Here is a 19,179-nt window from a genome sequence, read left to right on the forward strand (position 1 = left end):
CTATGCTCAAACACTGACCTCCGTTAGGACTGCAGAGTGCTCAGGAGTGTGCAGAGCCTGGTGTTGGTTTAGCCCGACCCACGAAACCCAAAGGGACCTAGCCATGGAGGAGACCAGGCAATCATCTTGGTAGGGAACGCTTCCTGGTGCTCCCACGCAGTGTCATTTCCCATGCAGAAACCGTTCTACAGGGGCGCCTGGGTGGCTCAGTGGATTAAAGTCTCTGCCTTTGGCTGGGGTCATGATTCCAGGGTCCTGGAATGGAGCCCCACCTCAGGGCTCTCTGCTCAGCGGGGAGCTTGCTTCCCCCCTCCCTCTCTGCCTACCTCTCTGCCTTCCTGTGATCTCTATCAAATAAATAAATAAAATCTTAGAAAGAAAGGAAGGAAAGAAGGAAGGAAGGAAGGAAGGAGCCGTTTTGAAGTTTACTCTGTGCTCGGGATAGCCAGCCATGCAGTACGTAGAGACCAGAACCTAACTGTGCTCTGTGCAACAAACTGTGCAAACTGGTGCAGAGCTGATTTCACCCAGAGGAAGTGCCTTTCCTTTCAATTCATACAATGGTGGTATTTAGGCTTTCTGAGGACCTAATCAGATGGCTTTGCATTTTAGTTTACTTCCACCTAAATGACCTTATATGACCCTTACAACTTCCTCAACAAGTAAAAGGAACTAAAATTATTTCTCTTGTTTTACAGTAATCTCGAAGTAAGTGACTTGCCTCGGGCCACATAGCTAGGAGGCAGTAGAATGGGGGCAGGACTCTGACCTATAGGATCCCACCAATTGTTCCTTCTTTTATCCCAGATATCTTGCCCCTGATGGTCTGGTCCTATTGAAGTCATTTCCTCATGGATCTAGAGAACAACTGGTTATCACTGATGCCCAAAACAATCTTAAAAATATGTATCTCATATAAGATGGATATTTTCGGTTCTTAGTAAGAATCATGATAATTCACATTTATAAAATGAACTCACATAAACCTGGTCAAATCCATAGAACTCAACCCTTCTAACCGGTGCTGGATTTTTCTTTTCTTTTTTTCTTTCTTATTTTTTTTTAAGATTTTATTGATTTATTTGTCAGAGAGTACAAACAGGGCAGCAGCAGGCAGAGGGAGAAGCAGATTCCCCACTGAGCAAGGAGCCTGACATAGGACTTGATCTCAGGATCCTGAGATTATGACCAAGAGGAAGGCAGATGTCCACCCAGATCTTTCATCCTTATACTTCTTTGTCACCTCTAATTTCTGCAGTCACCCTGGTCTGGGCTTGTCTAGTGTAGGCCCTGTCTAGCCCTGGTTCCATTTAGTAGATGATCCTCTGGGGAGTTATGGCCCTGCATCCTGTTCTTTCTAACTGAGTGATTTTGGCACCTTCTGTAATGTTGGAGGGGTTTTGCTAATAACATATGATCAATAAAACAGACCACAACCATCCCTACTCTAGTGCGACAGGAACTTCTAGAACCAACAAAGTTTACAGAACGAACTCCCCAAATTATATCTAAATCCTACACCTCTGCTAGGAAAGATGCCAGCTCAGTAATATTCTGGGTTGCATTTTCTATAAATATTACATTCATCCATTTTTATCAATCAGCACAAGTAACATGCACTGACTACTTTGAAATAGGCTTAACTATCTTTAAAGACATTTTGTCTGAAGTTTTTTTTGAAATGGCTTTTATTACTGTTTTACATTCCAAAGAAACAACCAAATTTCCTTGTGAGGTGCGTTATTCTTATTATGAAACTTCCTACATGTTCACATCTGAAGATTATCAGCAATAAACTAACCACAGGCATTTTAAGGTTCTGTCACCCATAGGTAGTTTTTGTTTATTGCTGGCCTGAAGGCTCCGTTATAAATACTAATGAGAATTTGTGTCTTTGATAAAAGGTGGTGTCAGAGCCTTGTGAAAAAGGACTGTACTAGATACTTCAAGGCATTGGCCCTTTAAAGCATAGACTCCTAAGGACAGGTTTTTGAGTTAATGATATTTAGACAACTTTCATACCAAACCAGTGGATTGAGCCAAAATTTCCAGAACTCTTGGTCAATAAGCAAACAACTTCATGGGACTGCTTACGCAAGATCTAGCAGAATAAGAATTAGTTGTATGGGACTGAAGGAACTAATACGGGAAATTTGCAGTTATTTGTTTGGAATATTGGGGTTTTTTGTTTTTTTTTTTTTTTGTTTTTTGGGCTTTTTATTTTATTTTATTTATTTATTTGACAGACAGAGATCACAAGTAGACAGAAAGGCAGAAGCAGGCTCCCCGCTAAGCAGAGAACCTGATGCGGGGCTCGATCCCAGGACCCTAGGATCATGACCTGAGCCGAAGGCAGAGGCTTTAACCCACTGAGCCACCCAGGTGCCCCTGGAATATTGTTTTAATGTCTATTTCAATGTTGATGCTATTTTAATGTTCTACTCTGAATATCCAAATAAGGCTTTTTTCTTTATTCTTAAACTCTCTGTAATCCATAACAAATTCCTAGATTCTGCTTTTTTTTTTTTTTAAGATTTTATTTGTTTATTTGACAGACAGAAATCACAAGTAGGCAGAGAGGCAGGCAGAGAGAGGGGGAAGCAAGCTCCCTGATGAGCAGAGAGCCCAATGCGATGTGGGGCTGATCCCAAGCCTCTGGGATCACGACTGAGCAGAAGGCAGAGGCTTTAACCCACTGAGCCACCCAGGCGCCCCTAGATTCTGCTTTTTTAAAACTGAAATAAACATTCTTAAATGATGTCTCCTTCTTACTGACTCACACATCATTACCAAGAATTCAGAAACTTACCAAGTCTCCTTATTTTTCATGGCCATGTAGTTATTTACCCAGGCCTCTGGTCAAATGGCAGCTCCTCAGGCTTTCCCCAAAATAACCCACTTGAAATCTCTTGCCCTTTTATTACTTTCTTTAAAAAAAAAACAAAAAAAAACCCTTTACTGAGGTATATTTTACATATCATAAAATTTACCCATTTCAAGTGTACAATTCAGTGACTTTTTTTTTTTAAGATTTTTAAAATTTATTTATTTGACATAAAGAGATCACGGAGAGAGAGAAAAGAAGAGGAAGCAGGCTCCCTGCTGAGCAGAGCACTGATGTGGGACTCAGTCCCAGGACCTTGGGATCATGACCTGAGCTGAAGTCAGAAAGGCTTAACCCACTGAGCCACCAATTCAGTGACTTTTAGTAGCGTTACTAGCAATGCACCCATTTGTTCTGTTCTCATCCCCTAAGATCCCTTATGCTTCTTTCATTTCCATTTCCACCCTGGACCCCAGGAAACCACTATCTACTTTCTGTCTCCACAAGTTTGTCTTTCCTGGAATTTCATATAAACAGAATCATAGAATGATTCTTTTGTATCTAATTATTTTACTCAGCAGGTTCTTGAGGTTCATCCATGACAAGAACAGTGTGGGTAGTTTGTTTCTTCTTATAGCTGAATGGTATTACATTGTATGGATATATATTTTTTGTTCACCAATTATTTCATTTTTTATTACGACTAATGTTGCTGTGAACATTTGTGTGTAAGTCTTTAATGGATATAGTTTTTTTCTTTTTTTATTTTTTTTCAACTGAGCCTGCCAAGCACCCCTGGGTGGTTATGTTTTTATTTCTCTTTGGTAGATACCTAGAAGTGAAATTGCTGGGCCATATGGTAATTTTGTGCTTAACTTCTTGAGAAACTGCCAAACTGTTTTGTGGCAACACCCTATTACCTTCCCACCAGTGAGCGATGCATGACCGTTCCTGTTTCTGTCTCCTTGCCAACACTGGTTAATGTCTGCCTTATTGTAGACATTCTGCTGAGTGTGAAATGGTATCTCACTGTAGTTTTGACTTGCCTTTCCTTCCTCTATTACTATCCATTTCCCTCACTTTATTTTTTCTTAACCCTTACCATTTCCTTAGATTTCTTTACATTTGTATTTATTTGTAAATTGACTCCCCCAATTTAAGGTAAGCTCCACAAAGACAGGCATATTGTCTCATTCTTCTCTGTTCCTTAATCTCTGGAACATACGTAAATAAACATACCTTCCTTGTTCATCTTTTTCCCTGCGGCGCAGCCCAGAAACTTACATTTGAAGAGTGCCCTGTCTGAGACATTGGGAAACTTCAAGTTTTTTCAAGTTTTCATGGGCAGACAAGAGTTTTTAAGTTGATAATTTTGGTTTTTGCACATATGCATATATGCACACATATGCACACCCACACACGCCAGCATTTCTGGCTTAATAATCTCATTATAAAAGGACAAAGTTCAAAATAAATGGAAAAAAAAATGGACAAATGTAATGCAGGATCATCAGGTCAAAGTTCTGGTTATCTGAATGCCCTACTAGGTGCAGACTGATGACAAGAACTGACCCAGATATCCTTTGAAGAAAAAACCAAGTAGGATTATTTATCCAAAGGGCAAAAAATAGCTCAATCAGAGAAATGAACACATTTTCCAACTCAGATGGGACTACAAACATCCTGACTCCAATGTCTTTACCAGAAGAGTGCACTGTTACCGAAAACTCCCAAGTAAGCGAGGGTCACATTAGACTATGTCGACCCTAGTTGTCTCATAAATGAGTGTGACTGCCAAAAGCCCCTCCTTGGATGGAGACTCCTCATGTGTCTAAGGGTTACACAATACACAATACCACTGCAGGACAGGGTTTGCTGCATAAGGCATCTCTCGGACCCTTCAAAATAAAATAAGAAAAAGGAAGTCTAAGGCCAAAATCAAATAGCCAACAAACAAAACGGCATTTTAAAAATGAGTAACAAAGAGATAGAAAGCAGGGGTGCCTGGGTGGCTCAGTGGGTTAAGCTGCTGCCTTCAGCTCAGGTCATGATCTCAGGGTCCTGGGATCGAGTCCCGCATCAGGCTCTCTGCTCAACGGGGAGCCTGCTTCTCTCTCTCTTTCTCTCTCTCTCTCTGCCTGCCTCTCTGTCTACTTGTGATCTCTGTCAAATAAATAAATAAACTCTTAAAAAAAAAATCCTGCCTTTAAAAAAAAAGAGAGAGAGAGAAAGCAAGAAAAAAAGAGAGAGTGGCTGTTGAGATAATAAGCTTCCCACAATGAAGAAACTCAGAATGGACGTGAGTTGAATATGAAAACCAAATGGAAGGGGCAGGGGAGGTCTTCGACCTAAATACCAGAGAATAAGGATTCATTCCAAACAATGTCAAGTCTAATGGAGTTCAAAACAAAAAATCTGGCAAAAAGGCTAAGGACTGGAAATATTCCATTTTCGTTAGAGTCCAAGTTCACAATAACAGGAACACCAGGCAGAGAGCCAGTGTTTGTTCAAACGATATCCTTTAGAAACACAAAGTAGTTAGGAAGAGCAGATGCCTGTTTACAAAGAAAAAAAATGCAAATCTAAGCCAAATCAGATCTAGACAGAGGGCACAACACAGAAAGAACAGTTCTGTTCTCCCCGACCTTCTTGTTTTAAAGGGATGGCAGGTGGTATTATCTGGGTCTCTATTCCTATTGGCGATCAACAAATAGCCTGGACAGTGGCTAAAAAACATCAAGGCCATATTCTTCCTTTGCTTCTAAAAAAACTTGAGGTGACAGACATGTATCCTTGACAGTGCTGACCTAGTCATCAAAAAAGCACACTGATACGTGTATAGTACATGCAAAACATCTCAAGACATAAAACAGCAATCTCTCTCTTTCACAAATAGATAAAATCTTAAAAGAGAACAAAGAAAGAAAATAGCAAGATGCAGGACAATATATATAACCTATTAGCTTCCATGGATAATAGGAGGTAAAAATGAGAACATATATTTACATTTGCTTATATTTTTTATAAATCCTGGAAGAATGCACAGAAAACTAAAGTGGTTACCAGTGGGGTGGGGAAGGAAAGGCAGATGGAGGACAGGATGCAAGTGAAACTTCACTGCAGGCAACTTTTTTTTTTTTTAGATTTTTATTTATTTATTTGACAGAGAGAGAGAGACAGTGAGAGGGAATGCAAGCAGAGGGAGTGGTAGAGGTAGAAGCAGGCTCCCGGCTTCCAGGAGCCTGGAATCATGACCTGAGCCAAAGGCAGATGCTTAATGACAGTCACCCAGGTGCCCCTCACTGTATGCATCTTATGTTGCTTAAGTTTTAAACTATGTGCTCAAAGTTTTAATGTAAAAAAAAATGAAAACCACTAATTTGACTTAAGTGTATATTTTCATTGCTAAATTGCTTGCACTTTTACCTTTACATTTTATTTTATAACAGTGTAGTCTTTTAAGCACTACAAAAGACCAATTTGGTTAAATACTTAATGCTACCGGTGATGTTATTATATTCAGCGAGTTTGGGGTGGAAGTTCTTTCTACCATCAAAACAGCCCGAAAGGAAGCCAAAGCTTCCAATTTGGCTTCTGTCCATCAGAACAGTAGCATGATTTTCACCCATCAGTCCCTACTTAAAAAGCCTTCTTTTTTTTCCTAAATGAAGATTTTCACTCCTTAGCCTGGAATTGGACCCCTGAACAATCTAGCTTTGTTCACTTATCTCCCACTGTTCCCACTCATGGTTTCTTCAATTTTGCCATTTTGTTCTGTTCAGTGATCAAACATTCCTCAATCTACCTTCATGGAGTGCCTTCCCTGGAGTGCAATACCCTCTTCACCTATTTTTCCTGTAGGGCCTAACTCAAGTCTCACTGCCCCTTCCCACTCCTCATCCCATGCTGGTTCTCTTTGAATCCCTGTAGTACCTTTTATCATTGGCACTTAGCACAGGCTACTTTTCACACATTATTCCTTTTTCAAAAATTTTCCAAATACTGACATCATAGGAAAAGACTAAAAGTAGGTGTAGAGGACACAAATGATTCAGCTTTTCTTTAACCCACGTATCCAATATCTGATTTAGATTGGAAGCCCTTTGTCCTTTTGCCAATTTATTTCATGGTTTGTAGGACAATGTTCTGTACAAAGTACATGATTAATAAACATTATTGGTGTTGATAAAGGTGACCATGATATGGCCAGGGCAGAAAAGCCTGCCTTGAAATGTGTGTTTTGACACCTATCCTGAGATTAAAGAAAATCAATTTTGGGGGGTGCCTAGGTGGCTCGGTCAGTTAAGCATCTGCCTTCCATTCAGGTCATGATCTCAGGACCCTGGGATTGAGCCCCGGGTCTGTTTCTCCCTTTGCCCCTCAGCTTTCCCTTGCTTGTGCTCTGTCTCTCAAATAAATAAAATCTTTTTCTTTTAAATCTCTTTTGCAGGCACCTCTAGAGAGTAAGTCTCATCACAGACTGTTTCTGAGAACTACCCTTCTCTGAGTTATCTTCCCAGACCTCCTTCCTTGACTTTTGCTTTATTCTCTTGCTCACCTAAACTGATCCATTCAGTTTGGGTTGAGTTGGTTGGCACTTTGAAGATACTTGATAAAATGCAGTGTACCTGGGGCGCCTGGGTGGCTCAGTGGTTAAGCCGCTGCCTTCAGCTCAGGTCATGATCTCAGGGTCCTGGGATCGAGTCCCGCATCGGGCTCTCTGCTCAGCAGGGAGCCTGCTTCCTCCTCTCTCTCTCTCTGCCTGCCTCTCTGCCTACTTGTGATTTCTCTCTGTCAAATGAATAAATAAAATCTTTAAAAAAAAAAATGCAGTGTACCCATGCTATGGACTATTCCTTGGTTATAAAAAGAAACGAGGTACTGACAGAGGCTGTAACCCAGAAGAACCTTGAAAACATGCTAAGTGAAAGAAGCCAGATACAAAGTCCACATGATTCTATATACAATTCCCTTCATATAAAGGTCCAAGATAATTCTATCTATAGAGCAGAAACTAGACTAATGGTTGCTTGGGTTAGGGAGTGTTGAGGGCATAGTAGCTAAAAGGTACAAGGTTTCCTTCTGAGTTGCTTAAAATATTCTTTAATTTCCTGTGGGGATGATTATACTGACCTGTGAAAATACTAAACGCCAATCAATTATTTACTTTAAATGGATAAATATACATAAATTAACTTAATAAAGTTGCTTTTATTCTTCTTGTAAAATTTTTCTTATATGGATGCCTGGGTGGCTCAATGGGTTAAGCCTCTGCCTTTGGCTCGGGTTCTGATCTCAGGGTCCTGGGATTGAGCCCCATTTTGGGCTCTCTGTTCAGCAAGGAGCCTGCTTCCCACTCTCTCTCTGCCTGCCTTTCTGACTGCTTGTGATCTCTGTCAAATAAATAAATAAAATCTTTAAAAAAATAAAATGATTTTATTTATCTGAGAGAGGAGGAGGGGCATAGAGGGAGGGAGAAGCAGGCTCCCCCATGAGCAGGGAACCTGGGAACAGGGAGGGAGGGTGGATCCCAGAACTCTGGGATCACAATCTGAGCCGGAAAGCAGACACTTCATCGACTAAGCCACCCAGAAACCCTTGAATCTAGTATTTTATCATTAAATACATGACACCCTTTACAGGGTAAATGGGCAAACCCATCTACTACATTTAAATGGCTAAAGGTGTGTCTAACAATTCCATTTGAATCTCTCTGGGACCTATTTTTTAGATGGCACCGTTCTCATTCCCGAGCCATCTCACCATGAGGCAGATCAGGGGTAGGAAAGCCAAGCAACAAATGCTTTCCCTTTCTAACCTCCAAGTATGTTTGCCCGTGTCTCATTAGAACCCTCATGTTTTCTGTCCTCATTATACTTGTTGTGACAATGACCCATGAACATGTCTAGTACTTTTTATAGCTCTGTGCTTTGGCTTACCTGATTATGAAAACCTTTTCCTCTCTTCCATCCTTTAGGGCTAAACTCAAAGTTTTCATGAAACAACCCAATCTTTAAGGTCCAGAGTATACAACAGGTATATCCGTTGGGCTCCCATTTTATGTAACTTTTACACATTTTACATCATCTTGTATTAACAGTTAATGGTTTCACAAATGCATCTCTCTTAAGATTGAAGGGCAGTTAAGAGGACTTTTATATTTTTAATTTAATATTTTCTTGGCTGAGGGTGTTATAATTCACTAACTTGATAAAAAAATGTTTATGAACCATCTCATTAGATCAACAAGTTACAGTTAACATACGTATCTGAAGGACACACAGTACTTCCCTCTAAGCCAGCTCTCTCACGGGCGCGTGGCATACACCAGCAGAGTACCTGAAGGTCCAGGTAGGGTTTAGAGCCAGTGGATGTACAAAAAATAGACAAGATAGAGAGTGGGGACAGGGCCATTCCAGGATACCTTTTCTTTGTGCTGGGTTCAGGTAGGTAGGTCAGTTACCAAACAAAGGATGATTTGAGAGGCTTTAAAAGTTTTCAATGGACAACTGACATTCACTACTATTAGTGGCTCATCCAATTCCACCTTTCCTCAAAAGGCAAAGAGGTCTGGGAGAGTAGCGTGGTTTTGCAACTCACCGGCCAGCTGAATGCAAACTGGTGAGTGAACAGAATAGTGCAATGAACCAGCAAATGCCTGGATGTTGGGTCACTGGGGTTTTCTGAGCAAGCAAAAGTGAAGAGAAAGATTAGAACCCAGGAATGAAACACTAGGAGAAAAGGAGGTACGCAAAGAGAAGTGAAGTATGACTAACTTCACAGGTTTGCCTGGCGCTGGCAGGACTCGAACCTGCAGCGGGATGACTGGTAGCAGAGAAAGAGGTATTTGCCACAGCATTGCCAGAATGCAGAGAGGGAATGTAGGGTTGCCATTAATTATGGCACAAGTTAGGGTAAGGGAGAGAAAGAAACCAACAAGAAATATCATCAGGGCATAAGAAGAAAATAGCCAACTGTGGAACAGCTGAGACCAGTGAAGCAATTCAGATATTCATCAGAGTGTAGACAGGGCATGAAGCAATCAGAAGGCAAAGGACAGAGGCAAGACTGGTCTGAAGAAAGGGGCCGTCTTGTGCCAGATGTTAGCCCTTCCTTCTTTACCTTCTAACATCTGTATCTTCCCGTCTTGGCTCTCCTCATGCTTCCATGCAGTCACACGCCACCCATCTCAGTTCTTCGCCACTTGTCTTAGAAGCAGATAGTCACACAAGACATGGGATCTCAACCTCTGATGCCAAACTGGGCCTGTGCCCCTACCCTCATCCCAAACCACATAAAAATGAAGGAATTATTTCATCTTTCTTTTTATTCTCAAAATATGGGAATACAAAAGTCCTAGGGGTATTGGACTGTGATGGCCCTTACGGGGGGCTCTCCTGCTTTGGAGGAGTCAGAACCGAGTCCCCAGGAATGTGAATGCATTACATCAGAAGGACAGCAGTAGCTACTGTGCCAAGTTCAACAGCCCAGGTCACACCCCCGCCATAGACACAGCAAGGGCTGGGCTCTAGCTCCTGAAGAAGAGGGTAGGGAACTGATAAATGATTTGAGGTAACGATAAAAAAAGCCTGCGCAGAATGGTCTGGTGGGAGAAATGGTGAAGGTGAAGGACAGGGATCTTCCTCTCCTTTCTCCTACTACTGAAGGGCAGAGGCACATGACCCCAGCAAGGGACCAAAGTAGACAGCAGCTACTTGGATCCCATTAGGGAAAGGCCAGATCACTCCAGCTCACAGGCTTTGGCAGGTGGTGGGATACTGGCCATAATAACAGAGACAAACTGTTCCAACTTTTCTGCAGCTTGTCTTCCAGCCTCCAGTACTTCCTCATGATTGGCCTTCTCCTTGGTTTCATAATCCAAGATGACTTTGTTAGTGATGAGGGAGAAGCCAAAGACTCGAAGTCCACAGTGCCTTGCAACTATAACTTCTGGAACTGTGCTCATGCCTGATGAGGAGAGAGAGGAAATCAACCATCAGGATCCTCAAAGGACTATTTTCCTCACCCTCTGGCCTCATCTCCATTCATTACCTCACTGACAATTTAGTATCTCAAAAAATCATCCAGAGAAGCAGCTAATTTCCTGTCTGGCTTGGGTTGTTCTGTATTGCTTCAGTGAGTGGGGCCTCAGAGGGCCTTACACATCACTTATAAACACTACGATTACTTCTCTATCTGTTTCTGGTTATTCTGAAGTCAATTCTAAGGATGAGGTTCCATCTTCCAGCCAGAGGTACACAAAGTGGTCTATAATACTATTTTTTTAGAATAATCTTTAGAAGTAGTCATGGAATCATGGATGGGTCATTAGCATTACGGCTGTTAAAGCCCGAGGTGCTGGGTGGGGAGGTTTAATGCTGACAAGACACCAAATCTCAACACCTTTCAAATCACTTTAACTCAATCTTCCCTTAAATTAGATCCTCTCCCAATTCACCATTGAGGTCTATCATTTTTTACTCCTTTCCATCCCTATTTTTACCACGCCCCTCCCTCTTCGAGCCTCCAGCCAAAGTTCCCCTGCTCACCAACAGCATCTGCCCCCAGCTTCTGCAGCAGCCCACACTCTGCCACAGTCTCAAAGGAGGGGCCTGCCAGCATCACATAGGTGCCTTCCTTTAGCTCTCTCTGCTCCCCCATCTGTTTCCAGGCACTGTGAGCCTTCTGCCTCATATCCCGGTCATAGGCATTGGACATGGCAGGGAAACGAAGTCCGAACCTAGAGCACAGGTTAGAATCTCAGATTCCTGGAACCACATGAGCCCGCTCCTGATTTCCAGACAAATCCTTAAACCTTACCCAGCTATAAAAAAAATTACAAAGCAAGATACACACCTTTCATCATTGGGCCCCATAAGAGGATTCACACCACTGAAGCCAGGTAAGTTGATATGATCACGGATTAGCATGATATCTCCGACCTCAAACTCAGGGTTGAGTCCTCCAGCTGCATTGGTGACCACTAGGGTGTCCACACCCATAAGGTAGAAGACCCTCACTGGGAATGTCACCTTACAAAGCACAAGACAAAAGACCATAAAGTGTTCTTAACAATGTCACCAACCCACTCACACAGATAGGCAAGATACAGATCAGGAAAGAAGAGAAAGGAAAGGCCTAAAACCTATCTAGCCCAGGAATCTAGGTAATAAAATAGGATTAAGAACTCTCTCCCCCTCCTTCCAGATCCATCCAGGCTTTGACCTGACTTACCTTCCAGATCGAGTAGCCTTCGTACATGTGGAATCTGCCCTGCATCACCACACAGGCCTTGCCATTCAGGAATCCAAACACCAGTCGACCAGCGTGACCTGGCACTGTATGCAAAACAGAAAGGAGAAAGAATAGGGTGATGCCTTCATAGGATACATATCCACTGAACGAGCACCCACTACCAGCCAACTCATTGCGCCCAACATGTGAGGATGTAATTAAGCCGAAGAAAACATTCTTCTCTCTGCTTTCAGAAAGCTGAAGTCTGGCAGAGACAGAAATAAATCAATCATAAGCCTACAAATAAGCATATAAATACATCTTGAGATTGGGGCTATGGGAGTAAGGATGTTCAATGTGAAGCATGCATGTAGCAAAGGAAAAGAAGGAGGGTTTTTTTTTTTTTAAAGAAACTTCAAAAGGATAAGAAGGCCATACCACAAGAGAATGAAAGTGAGTAAAAAATAAGAGTAAGTGGGAAATAATGACTGCAGTAAATGTAGTCATTACATATTACTTTTCCAAAAATTTAAAAATTCTCAAAATGTCTTTCTGGGTGGCTCAGTGGGTTAAGCCTCTGCCTTCGGCTCAGGTCGTGATCTCAGGGTCCTGAGATCGAGCCCCACATCGGGCTCTCTGCTCAGCAGGGAGCCTGCATCCCCCTCTATCTCTGCCTGCTGCTCTGCCTATTTGTGACCTCTCTCTCTCTGTCAAAGGAATAAATAAAATCTTTATTTTATTTATTCCTTTGTCACAGAGAGACAGAGAGAGAGAGAGACAGCACAAGCAGGGGGAGCGGCAGGCAGAGGGAGAGGGAGAAGCAGGCTCCCAACTGAGCAAGGAGCCTGACGAGGGGCTCAATCCCAGGACCCTGGGATCATGACCTGAGCCGAAGGCAGACACTTAACTGAATGCGACACCCAGGTACCCCTCTTCTTATTTCTTACCCTAACTAAACCATGGTTTAATTGACTCTTAAAAGGGAGCTCATGGTATATTCTAGCTTCCTAAAGAGGCTACTGACCAGCAGGCAAATGGGCAGAGTTTGGACCCATCTAAGTCACCTCCATTATGACCCACAAAACCATCGTGTAGGAATACAGGCCCCTAGTGGGGCCTGCAGGGATGTGGGAGTGCCAAATAACTCCCCACACAGACATAAGAACCACTATTACCATTTCCCTTCTCTGGCATTTCTCCTCTAATGGACTCGACCACCTAACCAAGAGGCAATGGGTGGTGTGAGAGAGGAACCAAAATCAAGAGGAAAAGTTGATGGATGGTCAGAGACAAAAGAGCTTATAAAAAAAAGTAAAAAAAACCTGCCAGTAATAGAGCAGAGATAACAGCTAGGAAAACGAAAGTATAAAAAAATAGGTTGATAAAGAAAACTTTGCCCTTTGCCTTCCCTCTCTCTCTTTTTTTAAGGATTTATTTATTTGAGAGAGAGAGGGTGCACAGGGGGAGGGTCAGAGAGAGAGAGAGTCTTAAGCAGAATCCCCACTGAAAGTCAGCAGGATTCTGGGCTCCATCTCACAGCTCTGAGATCAGACCTGAGCTGAAACCAGGAGTCAGAGTCAGAGTCTGGGTGGCTCTGAGCCACCCAGATGCCCTACCCTCCCCCTCTTTTTAATCTTTCTTTCCCCAACCCCCCATTCCCACCTCTGTGCTCTGGTCTCCCAATCTTGCTTCATAGGGTCTGAAAAATACCTGTGCAAAGTCTTAACTCCTAGAGAAAAGGGGAAGGAAGACAGGAATTTAAAACATGAGTAAGGGGCACCTGGGTGACTCAGTGGGTTCAAGCCTCCACCTTCTGCTCAGGTCATGATCCCAGGATCCTGGGATGGAGCCCCACATCGGGCTCTCTGCTCAGTAGGGAGCCTGCTTCCCCCTCTCTCTCTACCTGCCTCTCTGCCTACTTGTGATCTCTGTCAAATAAATAAATAAAATCTTTAAAAATAATAATAATAAAATAAAATAAAACATGAGTAAACAAATCAATGGATATTAGTTATCTGAGAATTAATAAGTAAACCAAATAAACCACTCTTGCCCTTATTTTACCTGGTCTATCTGCCCTCCCCTCTTTTTCCCCCAGAGAACCGGCTAAGGTCACTAACCTAAAATTCATGAACCACAGGTGAAAACAGAGTTTCATAGGTAGTAAATGGAAAAATGTCAGTAAATTAAGAGGTTCAGCCAACATGGGAGAGTAGCAGTAGCAAAGGGAAGTGCGTGGCCGCTCCAGGAGTTGCCCACAGTTAGGGGTGGGGGGGCTTAAACCCTGAAGGTTAATCCAGTTTATTACTTACAAGTAATAGAAACTTCCCAGCCTCATTTATTACTTTCATATGAGCCTACTCTCAGTGTGAAAGGGGACGAGCAGGAGCAGATCGTGACTCCCAGGCATCTTGTAAAGTAGGTACATCACCTTAGGTGCAATCTTTACCCACTCAAAAATCTATCCCATGTTAGCAGTAAGGATTTGGGCGTCACCCCGAATTGTTATTTTCCTTACTCATAAATTGAAGGCATGGCTTCCTCCCTTTTTAAGTAAACTCTTCCCCAACAGGGGATTCGAAGTCCTAATCCTGAGACCAAGAGTTGCATACTCTACCCATGAGCCCAACAAGTACTCCCTACCTGCCTCTGTTCTGAGGGGTAGGCTTAGAGTTTTCTAGCTGCTATTAAGATGCTGGATATGCCATCCTCAGACCCCACAGAGCTCCATGTGCATAGGGGACATCAGCTCCTTTCCCCTTCCAAAAGGTGAGTGTCAATCAGGTCTTGCGTATCCATGCATTATCTGTGTATTTTGTCTACAGGAACATGGCAGTCTGCGTGTTCATTTATTATTGGGCACCAGTGTGCACCTTATCCTGGGACAGGAGCTAGAGCTGGGGAGATTGAGAATGGTAGGGCTTCCCTGACTGTCCCTAGGAGCACTACTCTTTCCATTTAATCTGCAGACTGAAAAGAAATGAGAGGGGCTGTGCAGATGCAGTGTCTACATAGTGTGTGGGGGTAAGGAGCATGGGAGTGAGATGCTGCAAAGCTTTATGAAATTCAGAATCATTACACCACTGGAAATATGTCATCATGTGGTACCATTGCCACACACCTGCCCTGTCTATTACAAAATTTCTTTTGGGGGTATTTCCTTCTAAAGTCACTCTGATTCATGGTGGTCTCTTTCCACCACCACCACCCCCCTTTTTAAAGACAGATTGAGAGAGAGAGCGTGCACAAGCAGGGGGAGCAGCAAGCAGAGGAAGAAGCAGGGACCCCACTGAGCAAGGAGCCTGATGCAGAACTCGATCCCAGGGATTATGACCTGAACCAAAGGCAGATGCTTAACCAACTGAGCCACCCAGGTGTTCCTCTTTTCCCCCTCTCTTAAACAAGCTGTCCTTAGTCAAATGCTGTAGAGGCCAAGCAGGTGCAGGCATGAAAGAAGCACGCCTTCTCATCAGTATCCCTTGGTCCAATTCCTCCCCCACCCTTGCCAGCACCTGTACTTTGGGGAAAGTTTGGAATCTTGCTGTAGTCAAAGCTTTGGGTCTCCGTTAATTTATTGGCCAGATTCCCTAGCCCAGAGCCACAGATAATCGCCACTTGAGGTCGGTGCTTGGTTTGGCACAGAAGCCATTTACTCGTTTCCTGATAATCATCATACGTAAATCTAGGAGAAAAGGAAAATCAAGGTAAGTTTCTCTCCCAACCCAACACAGACTAAGGACTTTCCATGCAAAAAGGCTGGGAGGTGTGCCAGGGTGGTAGGAGACACAGAAGCTAGACAAAGAACAGTCCCAGAGGGGCGATCCTTACTCTCAGGAAATACCACACTAAGTACCCACCCACTCCTCTTTCTGAATCAGACCCACCGAGAAAAAGTCTGGCTGGAAACTCCCTCCTCATTCCAGAGCCTGGCATAAGTTAATGACACCTATGTTTCCACCTTGACCCCAAGCCCCAACTTCAGTTTTGCTACCCTTGGCAGGTTTAGTATCTCTCTCTACGGCAAAGATTTAGAGAGGAAAGGCCCATAGAGTCTACAGAGAAGTACAGTAAAATAATCAAATCAAGGAGGCTAAAATGGCTGGGTCTCAGGATTAAGACTTCTTTAGGGCAGTGACAAGCCCAATAGAATCCTTCTATCCAGTCTATCACTGAGGATACTCAAAATGTAATTAAGACTACCCTGTGGGCAGGGATAAAAGGCAATGGGAACACTCCTAATAAAAATCTATGTGCCAGGGACGCCTTGGTGGCTCAGTGGGTTAAAGCCTCTGCCTTCGGCTCAGGTCATGATCCCAGGGTCCTGGGACTGCACTGGACTCTCTGCTCAGCAGGGAGCCTGCTTCCTCCTCTCTCTCTGCGTGCCTCTTTGCCTACTTGTGATCTCTGTCTGTCAAATAAATTTTTAAAAAATTCTATGTGCCTGTTATTTCCCCCACATCCATACTGCCTGGATACTCAGACCAACACAGATCCTGTTCAATGGAATTACAAAGGGTAATTTGCCACCAGCAACCAGATTAAGCACAAAAAAGGAGCTTTGGTTGTCAACAGCTCCAACAGAACTAAATGCCTCATGTTTCTCAACAGCAGCTGGTTACAAATTCTGTAAGCCCACCCCTAGAGATCCGTAATTCTGGGGAGAGTCCCGAGGATCTGTATTCTTTACAGAAGTGTCTTAGGTAATTCTGATTCTAAAACCAGGTTTAGGAATTTATGGTCTAGAGGAATGCAAACTCAAACTGGATTCTAGTCTCAATTTTGCCTGGTTAAGCAAATAACCGGTGTTTCAAGTATAAAGCAAAGGAACGTCATCAGCCCCACCTGTCTTACAGGTGCAGTCTGAAAATGTTTTAGAAACTTATCAGTAAGCTCCAAAGGCCTTACACTCCATAAATCAAGGTTCAGGACCACAGCACTTGAACCTTTCTCCTACTTTCCCCATCTGTGTTCTCCACCCTGCTCTCTCCCATCACCCTACTCTTCACCAAGGTTCTCTGCTCTTCAAAGACCTAACCATAGACACTTACTCAGAACCCATGCATACCCAAGAACCAACTGAGAATTCTTCTCACAATTCCAATCCAATTCTCAAACACCCAACTGGAAAAAAAAAACAAAGATGGGGTGGCAGGGGAGGGAGGGCTGCGACTGGGACTGAGATGTGACAGAGCTGAAGACAGCTAACCAAACCTTCAAAGGAAATCTTTTATTTAAAAGCAGAGGCTTTGAAACCAGATGACTCTACAGTTGAACAGGATACTCTCAGGGTAGTAACTGGATGAAGGATGGGGGGGGTGGATAATGAGGCTGGGGCCACAGGATGATGCAAAGAAGCAATGAAATGGTTCATCAAATAGAATCCCCAAGAGGTGCAAAAGAAATGAAAGTGAGAAGCTCTGGACATCTAGCATATCTAGTAACAGTTTATACAACTTCTTCATGGGCCATCAGTCCCCCAAGAACATCCTGGATCTCAGTGCATCCAAGAGCTACTGTGATCCCCAATGCTGGTGACTTGGAATGCAATTTCTGGGACCAAAGCACAGTTTTCCAAGGTGCGAGGTGGAAGGAATGGGCAATCTTTTGCTCAGTTCAATAAGTAAGGATTTCCTTCTCTCCTTGGAAACTCCATCCTCAACTTACTTAATTTAAAAAAAAAAAAAAAAAAAAGGAGGTGGGACGCGCGCCTGGATGGCTCAGTTGGTTAAGAGTCTCAATTCGGATCATGAGGCTCAGTCCATGAAGTCAGGGTCCTCTAATCTAGTCTCCCCGAGGGCTCCCTACTCAGCTCCTCCCAGTTCCTCTACCTCTCCCCTCTGCTCCTGCGCGCATTCTTTCCCTCAAATTTTAGAAGTCTTAAACTTTAGGCGCCACGCCCAAGGTGGGGCTTGAACTCAGGACTCTTGAGATCAAGAGTCACAGAGTCTCTACCGCCTGAGCCAGTCAGGCGCCGGGACTCGAAGTTATTTTAATTGGATCTCCAATTTGAAGGGAAGGGAGGCGCTGTGTGGGACTTCAGGATCTCTCCTCTGAAAACGGTCACCAAAAAAAAAAAAAAAACAAAAAAACACCTCGCAGTTTTACCTAGACCCTACAACGTACATCTGTGAAAAGCACACGGGGTGGGAAGACCTCTTCCCGGTACGCGTGTCAGGGTGGCTGGGGGACAGGGCGTACGCCCCCCTGACACTTGGATCTCAGTGCGCGCGCGCACACCCACACAAACACACCGGTTCCTTTCCCGAGTAGACTACACCGTATTTACACTACACGGGTCCCCTTCATGCTCCTGTGACGCCAGCCCTGCTCGATTCCTGCCACCCCAGTACTGCGCCGCGCGGCCGCGACACCTGGCTCCCCGCCAAGCCTCTCTGCATTTCCAGGGCACTCGTTCCCCCTCTTGGCCCCCTCGGGGCCCCGGTACTAGGCTTCCACATCTCGGGGACAGCAGTTTCCCCCTCCCAGATTCCCTGGGCCTGGTATCCGTCTCACCGCTTCTCCATGGCGCCGCCGCCGCCGCCCTGTGGAAGAGACCGCCCTTGGCCTCTCGGATGCGGTCCACGGAGCCGCTCCGCGCTGAGCTGTACCGGCCGGGAGCGAGGTGCCCAGTCAATGCAGTTACTCGCAGCTGGCTCTCAGCCCAGCCCGGAGTCCCCAGCCAATGGCAGCCGAACACGCAAAGCCAGCCCCATCTCCATGGTGACACACCCAGATTCAATCGCCCGAGGTTGGGCTAACTACTTAATCTGAGTTCTCCCTGCACGGAACCTGACCTCGCTCCACCCCACCCGCTGGAGGCTTCTAGCACAGCATCCCAGCCCCCACTTCCGTTTGCAAGGCCGAAGTTTCCCAAAAGCAAGCCTCTTCGGGAAGAGGGTTACAAGCCAGGTCACAAGCCGAAACCCTTTGTAACTCCATTCCGGGTTGTGTCTAGAGCGAACCGCGAGAAATTTGAAAAGACAAAAATTTAAACCTTATATCTTGCAACTGCAGAATAAAATTAAGTGAGCCTGTATCTGAATTGGTTCAAAATTTGCAACGAGGATGCAAGGCAAACACAAATTTATTGGGGGTCTTAGGAATTGCAATTTGGGAGACTT

The 19,179-nt window shown here is 44.0% G+C and overlaps 1 protein-coding gene and 1 non-coding gene across 2 annotated transcripts; both read right to left on the minus strand.

Moving 5' to 3' along the window:
* Positions 1-10,133: 10,133 nt before the first annotated feature.
* Positions 10,134-18,776, minus strand: LOC101692062 (purine nucleoside phosphorylase). Its single transcript, XM_004781453.3, has 6 exons — positions 18,572-18,776; positions 15,571-15,740; positions 12,059-12,162; positions 11,681-11,856; positions 11,374-11,564; positions 10,134-10,792 (listed from the first exon to the last, which is right to left on the minus strand). The coding sequence occupies exons 1-6, from the start codon at positions 18,580-18,582 to the stop codon at positions 10,566-10,568; spliced, it is 879 nt and encodes a 292-aa protein (XP_004781510.1). The 5' UTR covers positions 18,583-18,776; the 3' UTR covers positions 10,134-10,565.
* LOC123388263 lies at positions 14,444-14,593 on the minus strand. Its single transcript, XR_006602817.1, has one exon. It is a non-coding gene; the product is annotated as a U12 minor spliceosomal RNA (small nuclear RNA).
* Positions 18,777-19,179: the final 403 nt, after the last annotated feature.

This window comes from Mustela putorius, unplaced genomic scaffold, assembly GCF_011764305.1.
Source record: "Mustela putorius furo isolate JIRA1106 unplaced genomic scaffold, ASM1176430v1.1 tig00003896_pilon_pilon_pilon, whole genome shotgun sequence".
Classification (NCBI taxonomy): domain Eukaryota; kingdom Metazoa; phylum Chordata; class Mammalia; order Carnivora; family Mustelidae; genus Mustela; species Mustela putorius.